At 36.5% G+C, this 17,005-nt stretch overlaps 3 protein-coding genes across 5 annotated transcripts; 2 read left to right on the top strand and 1 right to left on the bottom strand.

Moving 5' to 3' along the window:
- Positions 1-2,104: 2,104 nt before the first annotated feature.
- Positions 2,105-3,472, top strand: LOC116732080 (tripartite motif-containing protein 16-like; the record flags this gene model as incomplete). The annotated part of the gene is given in 2 exon segments (XM_032582028.1): positions 2,105-2,306; positions 2,309-3,472. Coding segments are annotated over 2 exon segments (786 nt in total), but the record flags the coding sequence as incomplete, so codon positions are not given.
- Positions 3,473-3,788: 316 nt separating this feature from the next.
- Positions 3,789-7,737, bottom strand: LOC116732077 (uncharacterized). The gene is made up of 5 exons (XM_032582024.1): positions 7,622-7,737; positions 5,645-5,902; positions 5,283-5,531; positions 4,730-4,870; positions 3,789-4,048 (listed from the first exon to the last, which is right to left on the bottom strand). Exons 1-5 carry the CDS (start codon positions 7,650-7,652, stop codon positions 4,044-4,046), a joined length of 684 nt encoding a protein of 227 aa, XP_032437915.1. The 5' UTR covers positions 7,653-7,737; the 3' UTR covers positions 3,789-4,043.
- Positions 7,738-8,704: 967 nt separating this feature from the next.
- LOC116732071 (CD276 antigen-like) lies at positions 8,705-16,738 on the top strand. Of its 3 annotated transcripts, none has more exons than XM_032582007.1 (8): positions 8,705-8,847; positions 10,528-10,863; positions 12,039-12,368; positions 12,709-13,059; positions 13,153-13,179; positions 13,276-13,305; positions 14,830-14,967; positions 16,342-16,738. In XM_032582007.1, the coding sequence occupies exons 1-8, from the start codon at positions 8,778-8,780 to the stop codon at positions 16,419-16,421; spliced, it is 1,362 nt and encodes a 453-aa protein (XP_032437898.1). In that variant the 5' UTR covers positions 8,705-8,777; the 3' UTR covers positions 16,422-16,738. The 3 variants fall into 3 exon arrangements, with proteins under 3 accessions (XP_032437898.1, XP_032437900.1, XP_032437899.1); XM_032582009.1 differs by having other exon boundaries at positions 10,528-10,797; XM_032582008.1 differs by lacking the exon at positions 13,153-13,179.
- The last annotated feature ends 267 nt before the right edge of the window (positions 16,739-17,005 follow it).

Raw genomic sequence — 17,005 nt, forward strand, 5'->3', positions numbered from 1 at the left:
ATAGCTTAAACCTAATTTTATAATATTTTGTTTCATTATTGACATTGTTAGGCAGTTATGATGAGTAAAAATGCCGCATAACAATGCTATAGCAATACCGATGCGTGTGATGTCCGCATGTGCCTGTGCAGGTTGTTTGTCCAGCCTGCAGATAGGAAATGCTGACTTTGCACAGTCTGCACTCTGCCCTGGAGCTTGATGTAGCATTAAAATGAGTCCAAATCTTGCTCCGTTTTCTGTCACTCATTTATTTTCACCTATTCAGTTCTCACACTGACTTCTTTCTGTGCTTCTTGACCGCTGAGTGAGTGTCTGTGCATAAACACCTGCCGACGAACAGCTTGGCCAACTGCCTGCCGTTTCCACAAAAAAAGTGGAGATAAACTTTTTTTTCAGTGTTTTCCCGCCACATTATTAATTGAAACTATGTGTGATTGGTCAGATGTGGAGCACACGCTTGACATGAGGGCAGTGGACCGACCGAGGGAAAAAAACTCTCCGCTGTAGCACTGGCAGAAGAGCAAAACGCGAAGGAGAGGGAGAAGGGGGGGAGAGACAGCGAGGCACCGCAGGACAAAAAAAACGATGTGGGGAAAAACTATTGGCTCTGGCACTTGCAGAGCACAAGCACAACGACAGGGAGGCGGAGAGACAGCGATATACTGTAGAAAAAACCCGGCTCCCAAATAGGATCCTAAAACGGCTCCCATTGTGGAGCCGGTTCCAATCGTTCACTTCAAAGAGCCGGCTCTTAGAGCCGGATCATTCGCGACCGACACATCACTATCAACCCCGTGTCGTATTGCTTTCAGCAAGTCACGTGACCGATACAGGAAGTGTTTCTAAATGACACTGATGCGCCAAACTGTGTTTATATGGAAGCGAATCTGTCAGCGGGATGAACTTGGATGCATTTGCCAAAATAATTCTTGATCTTTTACGTTACAGCATCAACTATGGAGCCTGAAGGTAAACGAAAGATTCATAGTTTGGGACCATTTTAATCTTACGTCAGAAAATAAGGTATTGATTATCACTTCGTTGTTGTTTCATCCGGTTCTTTTCAGTTTCTACTGGATCTGAATCCAAATTCAGCTGAAATTGACTCTTAGTTTACTTTCATATTATGTTCTGCAGGTTAAGTTTTGCATGTTTCTCCTTTGAAATTATACATTTCACAATTTTATTCTTAAATTACCCTCCATAAATACAAATCTTTAGACAGATAAAAGGAAAATAAAGACAATCCCGCTATAAATAAATACAAAAAAGACATTTCAAGCAAAACAAACACATCCATAAACATCTGCGTACAAAATAAATATAAAAGAAAAAATAAAATCTATATGAATAATATACAGTGTCACTAAAATCAGTTTTATTTAAATAAATTCACCTCCTTAATGCTGAGTCATTATAGGGCATCAGAATGAAGTCGCAGATACACCTGGATAAACTCAGGTATGCAGCCATTCTACAAATTACTCAGTTGCTTTTTATAAATTATTTTATATAAATGTATTGTTTACTTCATTTTTTACTACAGCAGGAGAAGTTGTGTCAAAAACACGGAACAGACTAAATTTCAAAATGTTGGAAAAACTTTTTTTTAAAATGAAAATTTGTGAAAAAAAAACAGTCCACAATCATCCTCATTTCAAACACTTTCACTTTCACTTTCATCACTTGGTTCATGTTCACATTATTTATTGACTGTATCAAAGAATATCAAATATATTTGAATTTAACTGAAGATATGACATAATACAATATATAATATACAGTAAAATACAATGATTTAAATCTTATTGTGTGGACTAGGCCATCAAATCAGTCTGTGAACTACGTTGCCTGTAGGGATTTTTAATGTCCAGCAGGTGTCAGTATTCAGTGACACAATGAAGATGTTTGGGAGCTGTGGCTCTTCTTTGGGATCCTAACATGTAACCTTTTCATCAATATCCTCAGTAAGAGAGAACAACTTTCAGACGACTGATAGGATACAGACTTACAGAAACTACAGAGCTCTCTGGTTTCAAGGGGAAATTCTTGTTTTGCAATTAAACCCTGAGAAAATTTTGAAATTTTAAAATTCTGAAATTCTGAGCTGGAGCAGCTCTCACACACAGAGGATCACATCCAGTTTCTCCTCAACTACCCCTCACTGCCAGCACTCAGTGAGTCTACACACTCATCCAGCATCAACATCCGTCCTCTGAGACACTTTGAGGACGTGGCAGCAGCTGTGTCAGAGCTCAGAGACATAATGCAGGACGTCCTGAGAGACACATGGAGAAACAACTCACTGAGGATGTTCTACTGGCAGAACCAGAACCAAAGACCAGAGATGGATTCTTGAAACTTTTAAAAATGATCACTCTGGATCCAAACACCCTAAACAGATTTCTAATTTTATCTGAGGGGAAAAGAAAGGTAACATTTGTGAACCATAAACAATCTTATCCTGATCATCCAGACAGATTTGATGGTTTTTGTTATCAGGTTCTGAGTACAAAGAGTCTGACTGGACGTTGTTACTGGGAGGTGGAGTGGAGAGGAGGAGGATCTGTAGCCGTTTCATACAAGAACATCAGCAGAACAGAAAGACTAGGATCCAATGACAAATCCTGGTCATTATATTGTGACACAAACAGTTACACATTTTATCACAACAACATTAAAACTCCACTAGAACGTCCAGTTTCCTCCAGAATAGGAGTGTACCTGGATCATATAAAAGGTATTCTGTGTTTCTACAGCGTCTCTGAAACTATGACTCTGATCCACAGAGTCCAGACCAGATTCACTCAGCCTCTACATGCTGGGATTAGACTTTACTTCTCATTTTCCTGTCCTGATGGATCCTCTGCTGAGTTCATTAACCCAGAATAATCAGCAGTGATTTGAGGTCCAGTTGGTTAAAATGTGTATTTTAGTTTCCATTATTGTTTTGGAGAGATCATTGTTGTCATGTCTTCACTGTCCAGAGACCAGCTGTCTTTATGGAGCTACTTTTTCATCTTGTTTGTTGTTTTGTTGGAGTTTGTTTGGGTGCTGCCCCTCCCTGTTTCTGATCAGCAATGGAGGCAATCACTGCTCAGGAGGATTTTATTCAACTAAACTAATTACATTTATTGCTGTGTCACACTGAACGTGACAAAGCAACAAATGTTGATGACAAATGTTGTTGTAAACTGTGATTATCATCATCATTAATCATCAAATAAGGACATCAGTCATTTATTGGACAAAGATCAGATTCTGGATCAAACTGTGTCAATAGTCGTCTTGTGACTCAGATTGTAAGCTCTATTTAGTTTTAGACAAATATCTAAATAAAGTTGATTCCTTGTTTGAATATAAAATGACTCTGTCTTATTTTGTATTTTGTTTGTGTTTTATTTTATTGCCTGTCAGTAACATTTCCAAATATAAGAAACTGCTGGTTTTCAGAATAAAGTGAGTAATCAGAGTTTTTGTTGCCTCAGGTTCAGATTTGTTTTCTATCTGCAGATGTCAGGAGACCTGCGGTCCTAAAAACACACAACAAACGCTGACTTTCCTAGTTCTGTGCTAACTCTCTTCCTCTTTTACTAGGAAGACATGCCTGACAAAAGTGTGGTGAAACCTGGAAGATCGCCACCAGATGGCGCCAAATACGTCCGTGTTCCTCAGCAGAAGAAATGCTGAACGTCTGCAGTTAGTTTTTTTTAGACTCGATGAAACATTAAAATAAAATGTAAAGCATAGTTATCAAAACAACATACTGAACAAAGACCAACACAATGTCAGCTTCACAGTTTGATTTATGAATTGTAAAGACATGCTGAGAAAAGAGCAAAGCACAGAGGAAAATCAAGTGATTCCAAAGAAATGACAATATATTGATAAATCTATGTTGGGATAAAGGGATTAATAACTTGGTCTCTACATAACTGTCCAACTCATAAACAGGAGGACTAATTGTTTGGATTTATTTCTCCACTTCTTCCTCATCATCTTCTCTTTTCTCCATCATCAGCATCTGCTCCGTTAACATCAACTCACACTGCAGGAAAAACAGAAACAATCACAGATTGTGCATTTATTTATCTTAATAAAAAAAAGTGAAACACTTATTCTCTTTTGCAACGTGAACACTAGATGGCGCCAGAGAGCCCTCTCTAGTTTACAAAACATTGGTCTGAATATCTATTGTCATTGTGAACGTTTTTTTTTTTTAAAAAAAAAAAAAGAAAAACTCAAAAACGTCTAAAGGATTGAAGTAGGAGGAAGATTATCATGGATCCAGGTTGGGTCTTTATCTCATGAACCACTTCTGTTCTGATGTTTTGGACCATTATTCTGCTCAGAGAACCAATGAGGATCCATTGTCAGTTTTCTGACCACTTCCATTAGATTTTGATTTAAAATATCCGGGTATTTCAGAGAGTTTGTGATGCCATGGATTTGAACAAGGCTCTCAGAACCTCTGGAAGAAAAGTGGTCCCACAGCATCACTGATCCTCTGCCATTCCTTACAGTGGCTGTGAGGTGTTTTTTCGTATATTCATTCCTTCACACAAAACTCAAAGGGACTGGTCTTTGCTGAATCAAATTAATTCAGAGTGCAAATTGCTGAGTCATAATAGATCATATAAATCCATTTCTTAACAGTCAAAAAAGTTATTTGGTAAGTGCAATTACTTCACCAGCCGTTCAGAGATATTTCACCATCAGGTGATCTTACCTCGAGCCCATTTCCTGTATGTGTGTATACACAAGATGAGAATGAAGGAGTAGAAGATGAAGAGCACAGTGCCACATATTAATCTGGGCCAAAATATGACAGGAGGAGAAGTGGGAGGAAAATCTGTTGGTTGATTTTTAGCTGAGAAAAAACAAAAATACAACTTTTTTAGCTTTAAATAGCAAAATATGAATACTTTGAGATGTTTTGTGATATTTTAAAACCATCATGAAGTCTTTGATAACATGTTTCAATCAATCAATCAATCAATCAATTATAAGGTACCCTTCTTACTAAAAGCAGCTCAAATCAATAAAAATCCTGCCTGATGTTTATCTGTTTGGTGGGCATTGCTTTGCTGCCTGTTTTGCTGCCTGGGCCATTTTTTAGGCCTGATGGGAGTTTAACCCTAACCCTAGCTCTCAACTCAACAAGACCACAGAATTTGAACAAAGAATGAGTTCCCAATATTTATGTAATTAAATGAAAACTTGCTTACTTAAATCAATGTAGTTTATTTAAGTTTGAAACAAATATAGGAGCACATCCTCACCTTTCACTGCCAACCAGCTCTGTTGTGATTCTCCTTTAGAAGGATGTTGACACTTGTAGAAACCTTCCTCTGCTTTCAGAGTGAGCTCCCCTGGGATCTTTCTCCCAATGAAAACATTATCTTTGTAGAAACGAGCAGAGAAATTTGATGTGGAGTCATCATTGTAGTCTTCTTTGTAGAAACAACGAAGAGTAACATTTTCTCCCTCCTCAACAGGATGCAGTGGGCTCTCCAGGATCACAGTGTTAGCTAAAATGTGCATTTATCACCACGATAAGAAAATGTTTGCTTTGTGACAACCACTAATTCAGCTCTAACTAGGTATTTAAAATGTAAAATGCATCATGTCCATTGGCTGTTACCAGTTATGGTGATGTTGACCTTGTTGCTGCATTCTCCTCTCTGGGATTCACACCAGTACTCCCCAGAGTCTTCTGGATAGGCGTCCCCAATGATGCAGGAAGAGTTGCTGGGTATTGCCCAGCCGTGCTGACATTCCTGATCAGCGCTGCTGGAAACTGTCCTCTTCACTGTCCAGCCACTGGAGTTTGCCACACAGGTCAGAGTGATGCGGTCATACTGGAAGAACTGGGATCGGTGTGGAGAGACACTCAGCGTGGCTGCAGGGAGGTAATTACAGAACAGGACTTTTAAACACACTATTTCTGTCAGAGTACAAGATTGTTGGAGGTGGTTTGTTATGGTACAGCAATGGATCACAATGAAATGATCCCAACAATGATAAATGAAAAGGGGAAAGATGATTAGCTCATTCCATAGGAAATGGACCTTAGCCACAAAGGAGCAAGTTGCCAACTTCAAGGTCAGGAAAAGCTCCTTTCCCAAGATGACCTGGTTTAAACATCTTAAATTTATATTGACAAGTTGGACTTTAAACTGAGCAGGATGAATTGGGGCACCATCTGCACTAATGAGGATATGGTACATGGATGTTATAGTGAAAGAAGAACAATGCCCAAAGCCAAGGAGACTTACACTCCAGCAATCAGCAATGGTCACAAGTTTTGGGTTTTAGCTGTAAGTTGGAAAACAATTAGCTGAGAAGCATCTGGCAAAGATATCCTCTTGATGTCTTCTGATTTTGGTGTTTTGGAGGAGGGATTGCCTGCTGGAGACATTACGTCTCATGACAGGCTGAGATGGTTTCCTCACTGGTTGATGTTAAGGGAGACAGAGCAGGAAATGGGATAAAATAGTTCCTCCCCCATGACCTTGTCTTGAATAAGCAGGAGAAAGTGAATATCTGATATCAAAACCAGTTTTGCTTTATATTCTTGCTCAAATTGAGTCCATCTTCATGTTTAAATATAAATTCAAATTTCTGATTATAAAATGATCAGGTTGGACTTAAAAAACACAAAAATCAAGAAAATAGAAAATCAGTGGTTCCAAACTCTATAGGCGCATTGAAATTAGCTGTTGCATGGCAACTTTAGCAGTACTTACTGATTATCTTCAAGCTGTGGTGGGAAGTAAAGTCACCACAGCAGAGTGAGAGGTTTTAAATGACTACAGACTTACAGTGTTTGGGGTCTGGGGTTTCATCACCAGCTCCTTATCATACGTCTTACTTTCTCATTACTTTCTTTTCTTAGTTGTAGCCCTGTAACAGAGAAGTGATCAGTCCAGGGTATATCCTCTCACCTAATTAACCCTAGAGATGTGCTCCAACTCACAGATTTTTATTATAAATCTATTTTCACAAAATAAATACCCAAGTATACTGAACAAAAATATAAACCCCATGTCAAATATTGCAACCCGACCCCAGATAAAGCGGAAGAAAATGGATGGATGGATGGATGGATGGATGGATGGATGGATGGATAGATGGATGGATGGATGGATTCTGATTTTGACATAAGTTGCATTGACTAAAAATCTCTCTCTGGATGGTGTAAAATACTCAGAGAAGGTACTGTCACAGTGCAGCTCGCTATTATCAAGCTATGAAACCAGATAACTAAGCTGTTCTGAACAAATACTGGCCAATATGCAGTTTCTTGGTGGAATATTTTGCCACTTTGCCACATTTATTTCCCTGACAAATGCCTGAGATAATTCTTGGAAAATTGCTACATTTTTATTTGAAGCCTCTTTGTTTATCTTTTTACGTTTTACTTTTAAAACCCAAGAAAGCTGGTCAGTTTTTATTTATTTATCAGAGAAAACAGAAATATGCCAGGGCAAAGATTTTGTCTTTTAGAAATATATTAACTGAAATGTAGCTTACAGAGTCTTCTTTGATTTCTGAAGGAAAATAAAGAAGTCATAAAACAAATCATATATTAGAAAGTTATTAAAGGAAATACACTTACAGAGGATGAAACACAGTGATGTGAGCGCCATATCGAAAGCCAATGATTTTACCTTCCCCTAAGTCAGCAGCTTCAACACTTTTACAGGAAGGTGATGAAGATACAGGAAGTCATTAAAATGTTCAGAAAATACAACGAAGATATTACTTAGAGATTCCTTTAAAGTGACATAGGTTTAAAAGAGCAAGGTTTTTGTTTTCGTTTACTTTTCAGGTTTTTTTGTTATATTAAATTAATTCAACGTTACAATGATTTTCATGTGCAACACCTTCTTCACAAAATAACCGTCCAACTCAGCTGCATAACACCAATATGTTTTTTCTCTGCACAGAAAACCACAGTCACACTTTGCACAAAGTATTTTCCACAAGGTCTTATGAGAAGTGTGAGTGTTTTCTCAGTAGCATTTCTGCTGAGAAAACAGGAAATGAGCGACAGCCGTACTTGCAAAACCAAATCAAAGTTAAGATTTAGAAGACAACCACCAATATTTGTGTTACTATTTCCACAAACCAAATAGATAACACTTTACTTTAAGGGGTGTGCATAACACTGACATGACAGTGTCATAAACATGACATAACATCTGTCATGAATATGAAGGAGTCTTCATGAATATTTATGACTGTTGTCATGAAGTATCATTCGGTAAATAACGACACTTTTAATGCAAAGTTGTATTAAAACGTGTATTAAAAGTCCTTTAAAAGCGTAAATTTTGCATTAAAAGTGTGATTATTTGCCAAATGACACTTTATGAAAACAGTTGTAAACATTCATAAAGACTCCTTCATCTTCATAACAGGTGTTGTGTCATACCTGTTATGAAGATGAAGGAGTCTTCATGAATGTTTACAGCTGTGCTAAATTTTAACAACCATTTTTACCACAATTGAAGGAAGAATGGATTGTGTTTTAACAACTTGTTTTTTATGATGCAAAAATCTAATAACATCATGTTTTTTGAGAATTCTGATGAGACAATCCAATTATTAAAAATATTAATCGACCCAATCCATCAGCATTGGTGCTTAAAAATCCTAGACCCGCCCTGGTGCAGATGGATATAAGGCATGAATGTGAAAGTGGAAATGCATTAAACGATCCTCGCAAACCTCAATCCTGGCTTAAGCTTCTACATGAAAATTAATCTACAATGGAGTTGATTCCTGTAATTTTGCTGCTGCTTGTTTGTCCAGAGTGTATCCTCACAGAGAACACCAAAGGTAGGTCACTGATCATTTGTCTTTATAATTAGTTTTTCCTCACTGTCTCTTTGCTCTAAAATATTTAATGTGAAATAATATAAATCTCAGTGACATCATCCAGATCTCTGCGTGTTTAACTGCTCAGTGAATGTAATAAATCAAATATAGTCTTGGAAATTAAACCTAATTTGATGGATATCTTTTAATGCTATGATGTTTTATCTTTATGTAAAAGAACTTTATGTAAATGATGACTCCGTCAGGAGTTTCCAAAAGTCACATGCTTCCTCGTTATTATAATGCGGTTAAAGATAATTTCATTTCTGCACCCTTTCTGTGTGTAGTCTAGTGATAAACTAGTTTATAATTTTTGTTCAGAAGTTTTATTATATAGCTAAAGGATTTAATGGCAGAATTATGCAGTGTAATATGAAATCCTTAAAGGCCAAACAATTTTAAATATGAGGAAGATAGATACAGACTTCAAAACCACAGGTGGTTTCCTTAAGGAAAAGAAATAAACTAACACATGATTGTACTTTCCACAGTTACTTTTTCTTCCCTAAAATGACACGTAAATTATAGAGTATGTATTGTAAATTAATACATATTTTAAAGAAAAGCTCTAGTTTTTTTGCCATCCATTGCAAAGAAACTACATAGTTGGAAATGTGTTGGATATAAACTTTCCCATAAATAGGATCATCCCAAAGAAGAAAACGTGTCCATTCTCTTTGCAAAGTAGAAATAAAAGTATGATTCTTCACAAATAACAACAAATATCCAGTAGTAAATGTTTTTGTAAAATCACAAGATTAAATTTTCTTAAGGGTCACATATGATGCATCTTATTTATATGGACTTGAAGCAAAAATGTCTTTTTGGATGGTAAACGTTGCAGACCCCTGCCCCTGCATGGTGGTCCCTGCCCATTGCCCACCATGCATAGCGTCTTGTCTGAAGGCTGAAACAAACCAAGGAACGTTCTTCTTCTTGGCCATGGAGTCGCTCGCTCATGGATTTCTGGCAAACAGTGAAGCCTTGATGTGATTTTTCTTCAACAGTTTTTTTTGCCACTCTCTCAACAAGCTTTGCCTGAATAAAAACCCAGTGACAGTTGTAAGCAGAGTCTCTTTCGTTTTAGCTGATGAAGCTTGTAGCTCATTCAGCGTCGTCATAGTAACTCAATGGCCTCTCTCACTGGTTTGCTTGAATGGCCACTGTGACCGATGTACTGGACCTTATAAATTTTTTCTATCCATCCTGACTTGTACTTCTCAATAACCTTTTCACTGATTTGCTTAGAGTGTTGTATAATCTTCATACTGGACGTCTGTTGAGTTAGCCCAGTCACTTTAAAAGGGATTATTAGCTATCATTTATTTTTAGTCTAAAAATCTCATTTAATTGATTGTGTTTGATTTGTAAGGCAACAGAAAGGTTAAAACATGCCACGCATGCGGTCGAATACTTTATATGCACAATGAGAGTTCTCTAATAAGGCAACACATTGTATTTCACAGAACAAGAAGTAAATTAAATAATGAAAATGTACAAAGTGGTGAAAAAGTTTAACACCTGAGAAAAAAAAATTAAAAACTCCAAGAGGTTGTTGACATTATGTGGCTGTTTCTGGGTTTTATTTGTAAATGAATGGACACAAGTTCAGTTGGTTAAATCGCATATTTTTTTTTACAGATCCAGATTTAGTTTGCCCATCTAAGGCCATAGGAGCAGTAAAAAGTAAGGATGTCCTGTTGCCATGTCACCTGGAGCCACCAATGGATGCTTCAGCAGAAACAGTAAAATGGAAACAAGGGAAACATGTTGTTCACTTTCATCAAGGGGGAAAACATAATTCTTCAAAGCAATGGGAGCATTTTAGAGAGCGGACATCTCTGTCCTCTGAAGGGCTGACCGAAGGAAATCTGTCCCTCACGCTGTCCTCAGTAAACCACCTTGATGAAGGTAGATACCAGTGCTCTGTTCGCACCGAATCCATGAATAAAACGTGTTATATCAAGCTCAATGTTGGTAAGTCATTCTCAGTAGTTGAAAATCAAAAAGGCTAAATATTAAACATGTTTAATGATTAGATGTAGAGAGAAACATTTGTAAGGTATTTTCAGAATAAAATTATTTGATTCATGCTTAGACTTTAACAACTTTTACAAGTTGGTAATTTTATTTCTATTGCCTTTCATTCCTTTGTGTGGCCGAGCAACATACCAATATTAGATATAAATGTTAGAGCAATGGCCAAAAATCCTGATACTTTCAGTGTTTTTGTAGTAAGAGATTATATATGCTATGGCTTTCACCTTTCATCCAACATCCATTGTCCTCTGGTCAACTGGCTCGATTCTGAGGACATGAAAGGTAACTGAGGACCAAAGTACTAGTCTAGTCTATAAAGAATAACAGAGCAGGAAAATAAAAGAAGCAAAATAGCTACTCCCTAAACCTTTATTTAAGAAACAATAGTATAACAAATGGGGTACATGTTCATAAAGTCTCTTTTAAGTCCAGATTCTGGAGGATATGTGACAAGTTCAGTCAAGTCATGTTTATTTGCAAAGCACATTTGAGCAACAAGTTCAAAGTGTTTTACATAATAAAAACTTCATACAGTCACCAATTATGCTACAGGCAACAAACATTACATTTTGTGAAATGCAATCATCAAAATCACCAAGAATATTCTTCATCAAATGCACATCAAATATGTTGATAAATGTTCCATTTGTTATTAATCAAAAGCAGCTCTAACCAGCTGGGGTTTTAGTCTGCATTTAAAGGAACTCAGTGTTTTTGCTGTTTTGCAGTTTTCCAGAAGTTTGTTCCAGATTTGTGGTGCATAGAAGCTGAATGCTGCTTCTGGTTCTGGATGCAGACCTGAGAGGTCGATTCCAACAGCAGATCTTAAATGTGTTTTGAAGACCTTCAGTTTACTGATGTATTGATAAGTTAAGATATTGGAAAACGTTCAATACGTTACTTCAATAATGCCAATGCATTGGCTCAACAACAGCATTTTGCACCAATGACAGAACTGCTCTCTGTCTAAGGAAAAATACACCCAGAAGTGGATTAGTAGTGAAATATAGATTTTTAGCCTGTACTGTATGCAACAAAAGAAATGAATTATTATTAAATGGCTACATCAAAGACTTTAAGGTTATTTATGAATTAAATATTTGTTTCTACAGAACCAAATGTAGTCTGCCCCTCTGAGTACATTGAAGTGACAACAGGTGATGATGTTGTCCTGCCATGCCGCCTTGAGACACACATGGATACCTCAGGCAAAATACTTCAGTGGAGACATGGAAACAACACTGTTTATGAAAAAGAAAAACATAACACTGCAAAGGAAAATGAGAGAAATACAAATCGGTTATCGCTTTTCCCCGAAGAACTGGCTGCAGGAAATCTTTCCCTGAAAATCTCTTCAGTGCGTCTTGAAGACAATGGAAAATACCAATGTTGCTTAATCTCTGAATCAATAGAAAAGAGTTGCTCTATTTTCGTCACAGTAGGTAAGTTGGTGATATTTTTTAGTTGACTAATAAAGGATGACATCTTGACAACGCAGAATTACATATGTTCATATGTAACAGCATGAATTTAAGTTTTGAATTACGAGTTTGTCACACTCAGATATACTCTAAAGTGCTATATGAACCTTCGCTATTAGACATCAGTTCTTTGTTTATTTCTGTGAGCTAAAAAGAACTTCCTTCCAACATTTAAACTCACATAAAGACTGACAGATCAAAGCTAATACATGAAATAATGCTTAATGTTATAAAACAATAGTGTATGATGTTTTGCTGTCACAAAAAGACACAGATGTTTTACAATAACTGTGATATTTAGTTTCTGCAGGTGATAGAGAGGTTGTGGGTCCACATGAACCAGTCGCAGTAGAGGTGGGACAGGTTGCTGTTCTGCCGTGTCATTTGGAGCCCCGATCTCCTCTCTCAGATCTGACACTGGAGTGGACAGTCAACAACTCCAAGGTGCACATTTACAGAAGTCACAGAGATGATCCCTCCATACAAGATGAGAGATTCAAAAACAGAACATCCCTGTTTAAAGAGGAGCTGGTTCATGGTAACATTTCTCTTATACTGACCAACGTAACTAAAGAAGATGCAGGAAACTACTTCTGCTTTGTTCCCAAATTGGTTGGTAAAGTCCAGAGAGTGAATGTTACTTTGAATATTGGTAAGTTTTAAATCTCTACAACGTAAACTGATCTTAGGAAAATATCTTACATTTCTAACACATCTTCTCACAATTCATCTTCAACATTTCCAGTAAAGACAGATCAGTGTACTTGTCCAGGTGTGTAAATATCTGTAGTGTCATTATCATTTCTCATCTTAAATTTTTGTCTGCATTTTGTCATATTTTAATGTCCCCCCCTGTGTCCACAAAAAGCTCCTCCCCCTGAAAAGCATAAGAATGATGGTGAGTAGACACTTTCTTTGGATCTATTGAAAAATGACTTCCACCATGTTTTACTGTTTGCATGGAGATCCTCAGAGTCGTTTTTGTGCATAACATAACTTTTGTAACTGTGGCTAAATTATGCAGACAAGCAAATGTCAGAAGCTGAAGTCTGTCAGTCTCAACTGATCATCAGCGCGGATAGACTCAAAAAACTAAATGCTGAAACTGATTCCTAAGGCACTTGAACTAAATAGTTTTTTGTCAAGTATGATATTTGTTGCACACAAAATAACATACTTGTACTTGAGTTACTTGAGTCAGTGGATATGTGCCACTTTATAAGGAGGTATGGTTTTGAAAATAAATATAATTTTTTTTATTGTTACCTATTTTTTTATAATTTTGTTGCTTTTTTTGTAGATATGTGTATAGTTCTTAAAGTTGCCACTTATCGTTCTGGAGAATGCTGTCGTGGAAGTATACATTAAATGCAAGCTACTCTGTTTCCTTACACTTATGCTTCTTAATAACTTGCATTTTTAAAAAATAACTATGTCTTATAATAATCCAGAAATACAACTGAACTGGACTGCATGATAGGTTCAAGTTCACAACATGATGTAAACTTGAACCAGACTGCAATGGAATGAGTTGGGATTTATCTGACTTAGAACAAATTAAACAGAGTAGGAACAAGTCAAGTCTAGTCAAGTTTATATATATACAGTACAGACCAAAAGTTTGGACACACCTTTCTAATTCAATGGGTTTTCTTTATTTTCATGACTATTTATAAGGCAATAAATCCCACTTATTAACCTGACAGGGCAGGTTGACCTATGAAGTGAAAACCATTTCAGATGACTACCTCTTGAAGCTCATCAAGAAAATGCAGAGTGTGTGCAAAGCAGTAATCACAGCAAAAGGTTGCTACTTTGAAGAAACTAGAATATAAGGGCTATTTTCAGTTGTTTTACACTTTTTTGTTTAGTGCATATTTCCACATGTGTTATTCATAGTTTTGATGCCTTCAGTGTGAATCTACAATGTCAATAGTCATGAAAATAAAGGAAACTCATTGAATTAAAAGGTGTGTCCAAACTTTTGGTCTGTACTGTATATATATACTTTTAAGCAACAGGGCAGTTCAAAGTGCTTTATAGTATGGAGAACTTCAGCAGCCAGGTATAAACCAACCCCCGGTTCTACACTATTTGTTTCGTCCAGAGGGTCTAGACTATCGGCTGTTGAGAAACGATTGCGTCCTGGAGGCGTGGAAATGTATTAAGGTTTACAATTTTACTCAATCACTAACATTTGCCTGTGATGAATGCAATGTGTAAGTTTGACGCTAAGAAGCTTACTGGAAATGGCCTGTGCTGTAAATAACCATCCTCCACTGCAAAGAGAGAAGTGCTGATCTGAATGAAATGGCTGCTAACCATCATTATTCTTTCAGCAGAAAGAATAATAATTGGTCTACAGTGTTCTTGAAAGCTTAAACAAAGATCTTACATATTTTTTTTATTTTTATTTTTACAGAAGAACCATGTCCCTGCAAGACAATTATCCAGCATCTTGGTCTGGGTCTGGGACTGGGACTGGGACTGGGTCTTGGTTTTGGCTTACCTTTGGCATTCTGCATAATTATTTGCTTATGGATGAAATATGTAGGAAGATGTAAGTAATGTGTGACCTTGGGTACAACTACCACTAATAGAGACTGTCTGGAGAATTTCAAATCATTCTTTTTACCAGACCATAAGCTTGTAACAATTAACAAAGGCACTGTTTGTAACTGAGATACATTTTATTTGGTTTACAGATGCCCTAGGTGGCTGAGAGTAGTCACCATTTATTTTATTATACAAAAATGACCAAGTTAAAAATAGAAGTATGCTGGCCCTGGGAATCTATTTAAAACCCATTTAAATAAACTAGACTGGTTGAGAGAGAAATAATAATAATAATAATAATAATAATAATAATAATAATTAATAAAACAAAAGATAACTAAATACACCTCGGTGCTCTCCAAACAAAAACACACTCACACAAATTCCCTGGTAAATACCGCAAAGAAATAAAACTCCCCTTCCACTAGGCTCCCCACAAAAAAAGCTAAATACCTACATAAATTTATTTTCAAAAGTTACTTTTAATCTGACAAACAAGACTCCTTGGGGCGTATTCTAATTTATTCAATATGTCTGTATGTGGTTGATGCAAACCTTTAAAGCTATGGCGTTATCTTTAATTCTGCAACGTCTCATAAATTAAAATGAATCAGACGGTGCTGAATGAACAGTTTGAATGAACAGTGTTGAGCCCAATAACTGCAGGTATATGGAGAAAAGCAGCTTCACATGAATTCAAACTCACAGATCAAACCTGAAAGCATTTTCTGGAGTCATGTTGCTGCTGCAGAATGTTTCATTCTGATCAGAAATCTGATACTACTTCTTCACGACTTATGTTTTTAATAAGTAAGCACTTTGAAGTACTACAGTCATGAATTTCTGAAGATAAATAGACTGAACCTATTTAGTGCTTTTCTGATATTTTGACCACTCAAAGAGCTTAATGCTAGAGTCACATTCACCCATTCGCACGCACAAACCTTTATACATCAATGTATGCAATTTGGGGTTAAGTGCCTTGCCCAGGGGTACACTGACATGTGGCAGGAGAAAGCTGAAATCGATTTTACAATCTTCCGATCGTAAGACGACTACTGTACCCACAGAGCCACAGTTGCCCCTGGTGTTTTATTTGAAGGAAGCTACTTTTTCCTGGTGCTCTTGAACATCTCGTTTCCTCTGTAGAGGAACAATTCTGACTCTGCAACAATTCAGAGTCAGAATTGTCACATTAATACAGAAATGGCTTCTTTGGCTGGTCCTAAAAATACATTGCCTCTTGTTGCTACAAATTTAAAACTGTCATTGAATCAAAGTATCTGTATTTTATTTTTTGTATGGTGATTATTTTGTTTTTTAATTTTTAAAACTAGTTTAAGCAGACTGATTTAATAAAAATATATGTGTTGTCTAGTTGATGGATTTGCAGAACAAGCAAGAGGAAATCAGAACAATCTGAGAGCGATGCCACAGGATGGTCACGATGGTGAATGACTTGGACCCAAAGAGTCGGCTCACCAAACATCTGCTTCTGAGTTACAATTAACAAAACTGCAAATTTGATGTCCAACAACAAAACCAATATTTCTAAATGGCATTTTTTCCTTAATAAAGCAGAAAAGCAGTGAGGAGAAATAAGCTGTGCTTTTTCTCTTCACTGCTATTTGAACATGCCAGCTATTTTCTTTGGCTATATTGTGCTACAGCTGTCATGCTTCCTTAAGTTTTAGTGAGATTTATAGTATTATGTAATAAGTGGGAAGCTAATTATCATTTGCATATTCAAAATAAACAAATAATAATAAACAATAGATACATAATGTAATTTTTAATTTTGTGTCTGTTCCAATGTATGTTTTTTATAAGTCCCTGATTTTAAAAACTAAAGTAATATTTTTCTCTGGCTATGACTCTGGGATGTGTCCATTCTGTTTTTCTTCAGTTCAGGTAAAATTATAAGTGGAAATATATGTGGCTCCATAGAAATAGCCAAGAAAACACAAGTTAAAACATTTAAAAAATATTAATTGAAGCTATTGAAAGGCAATGTGTCGCCATCTGTTGGACAGTGTGCAGAA

The sequence above is a fragment of the Xiphophorus hellerii genome, chromosome 14, assembly GCF_003331165.1.
Source record: "Xiphophorus hellerii strain 12219 chromosome 14, Xiphophorus_hellerii-4.1, whole genome shotgun sequence".
Taxonomy (NCBI): domain Eukaryota; kingdom Metazoa; phylum Chordata; class Actinopteri; order Cyprinodontiformes; family Poeciliidae; genus Xiphophorus; species Xiphophorus hellerii.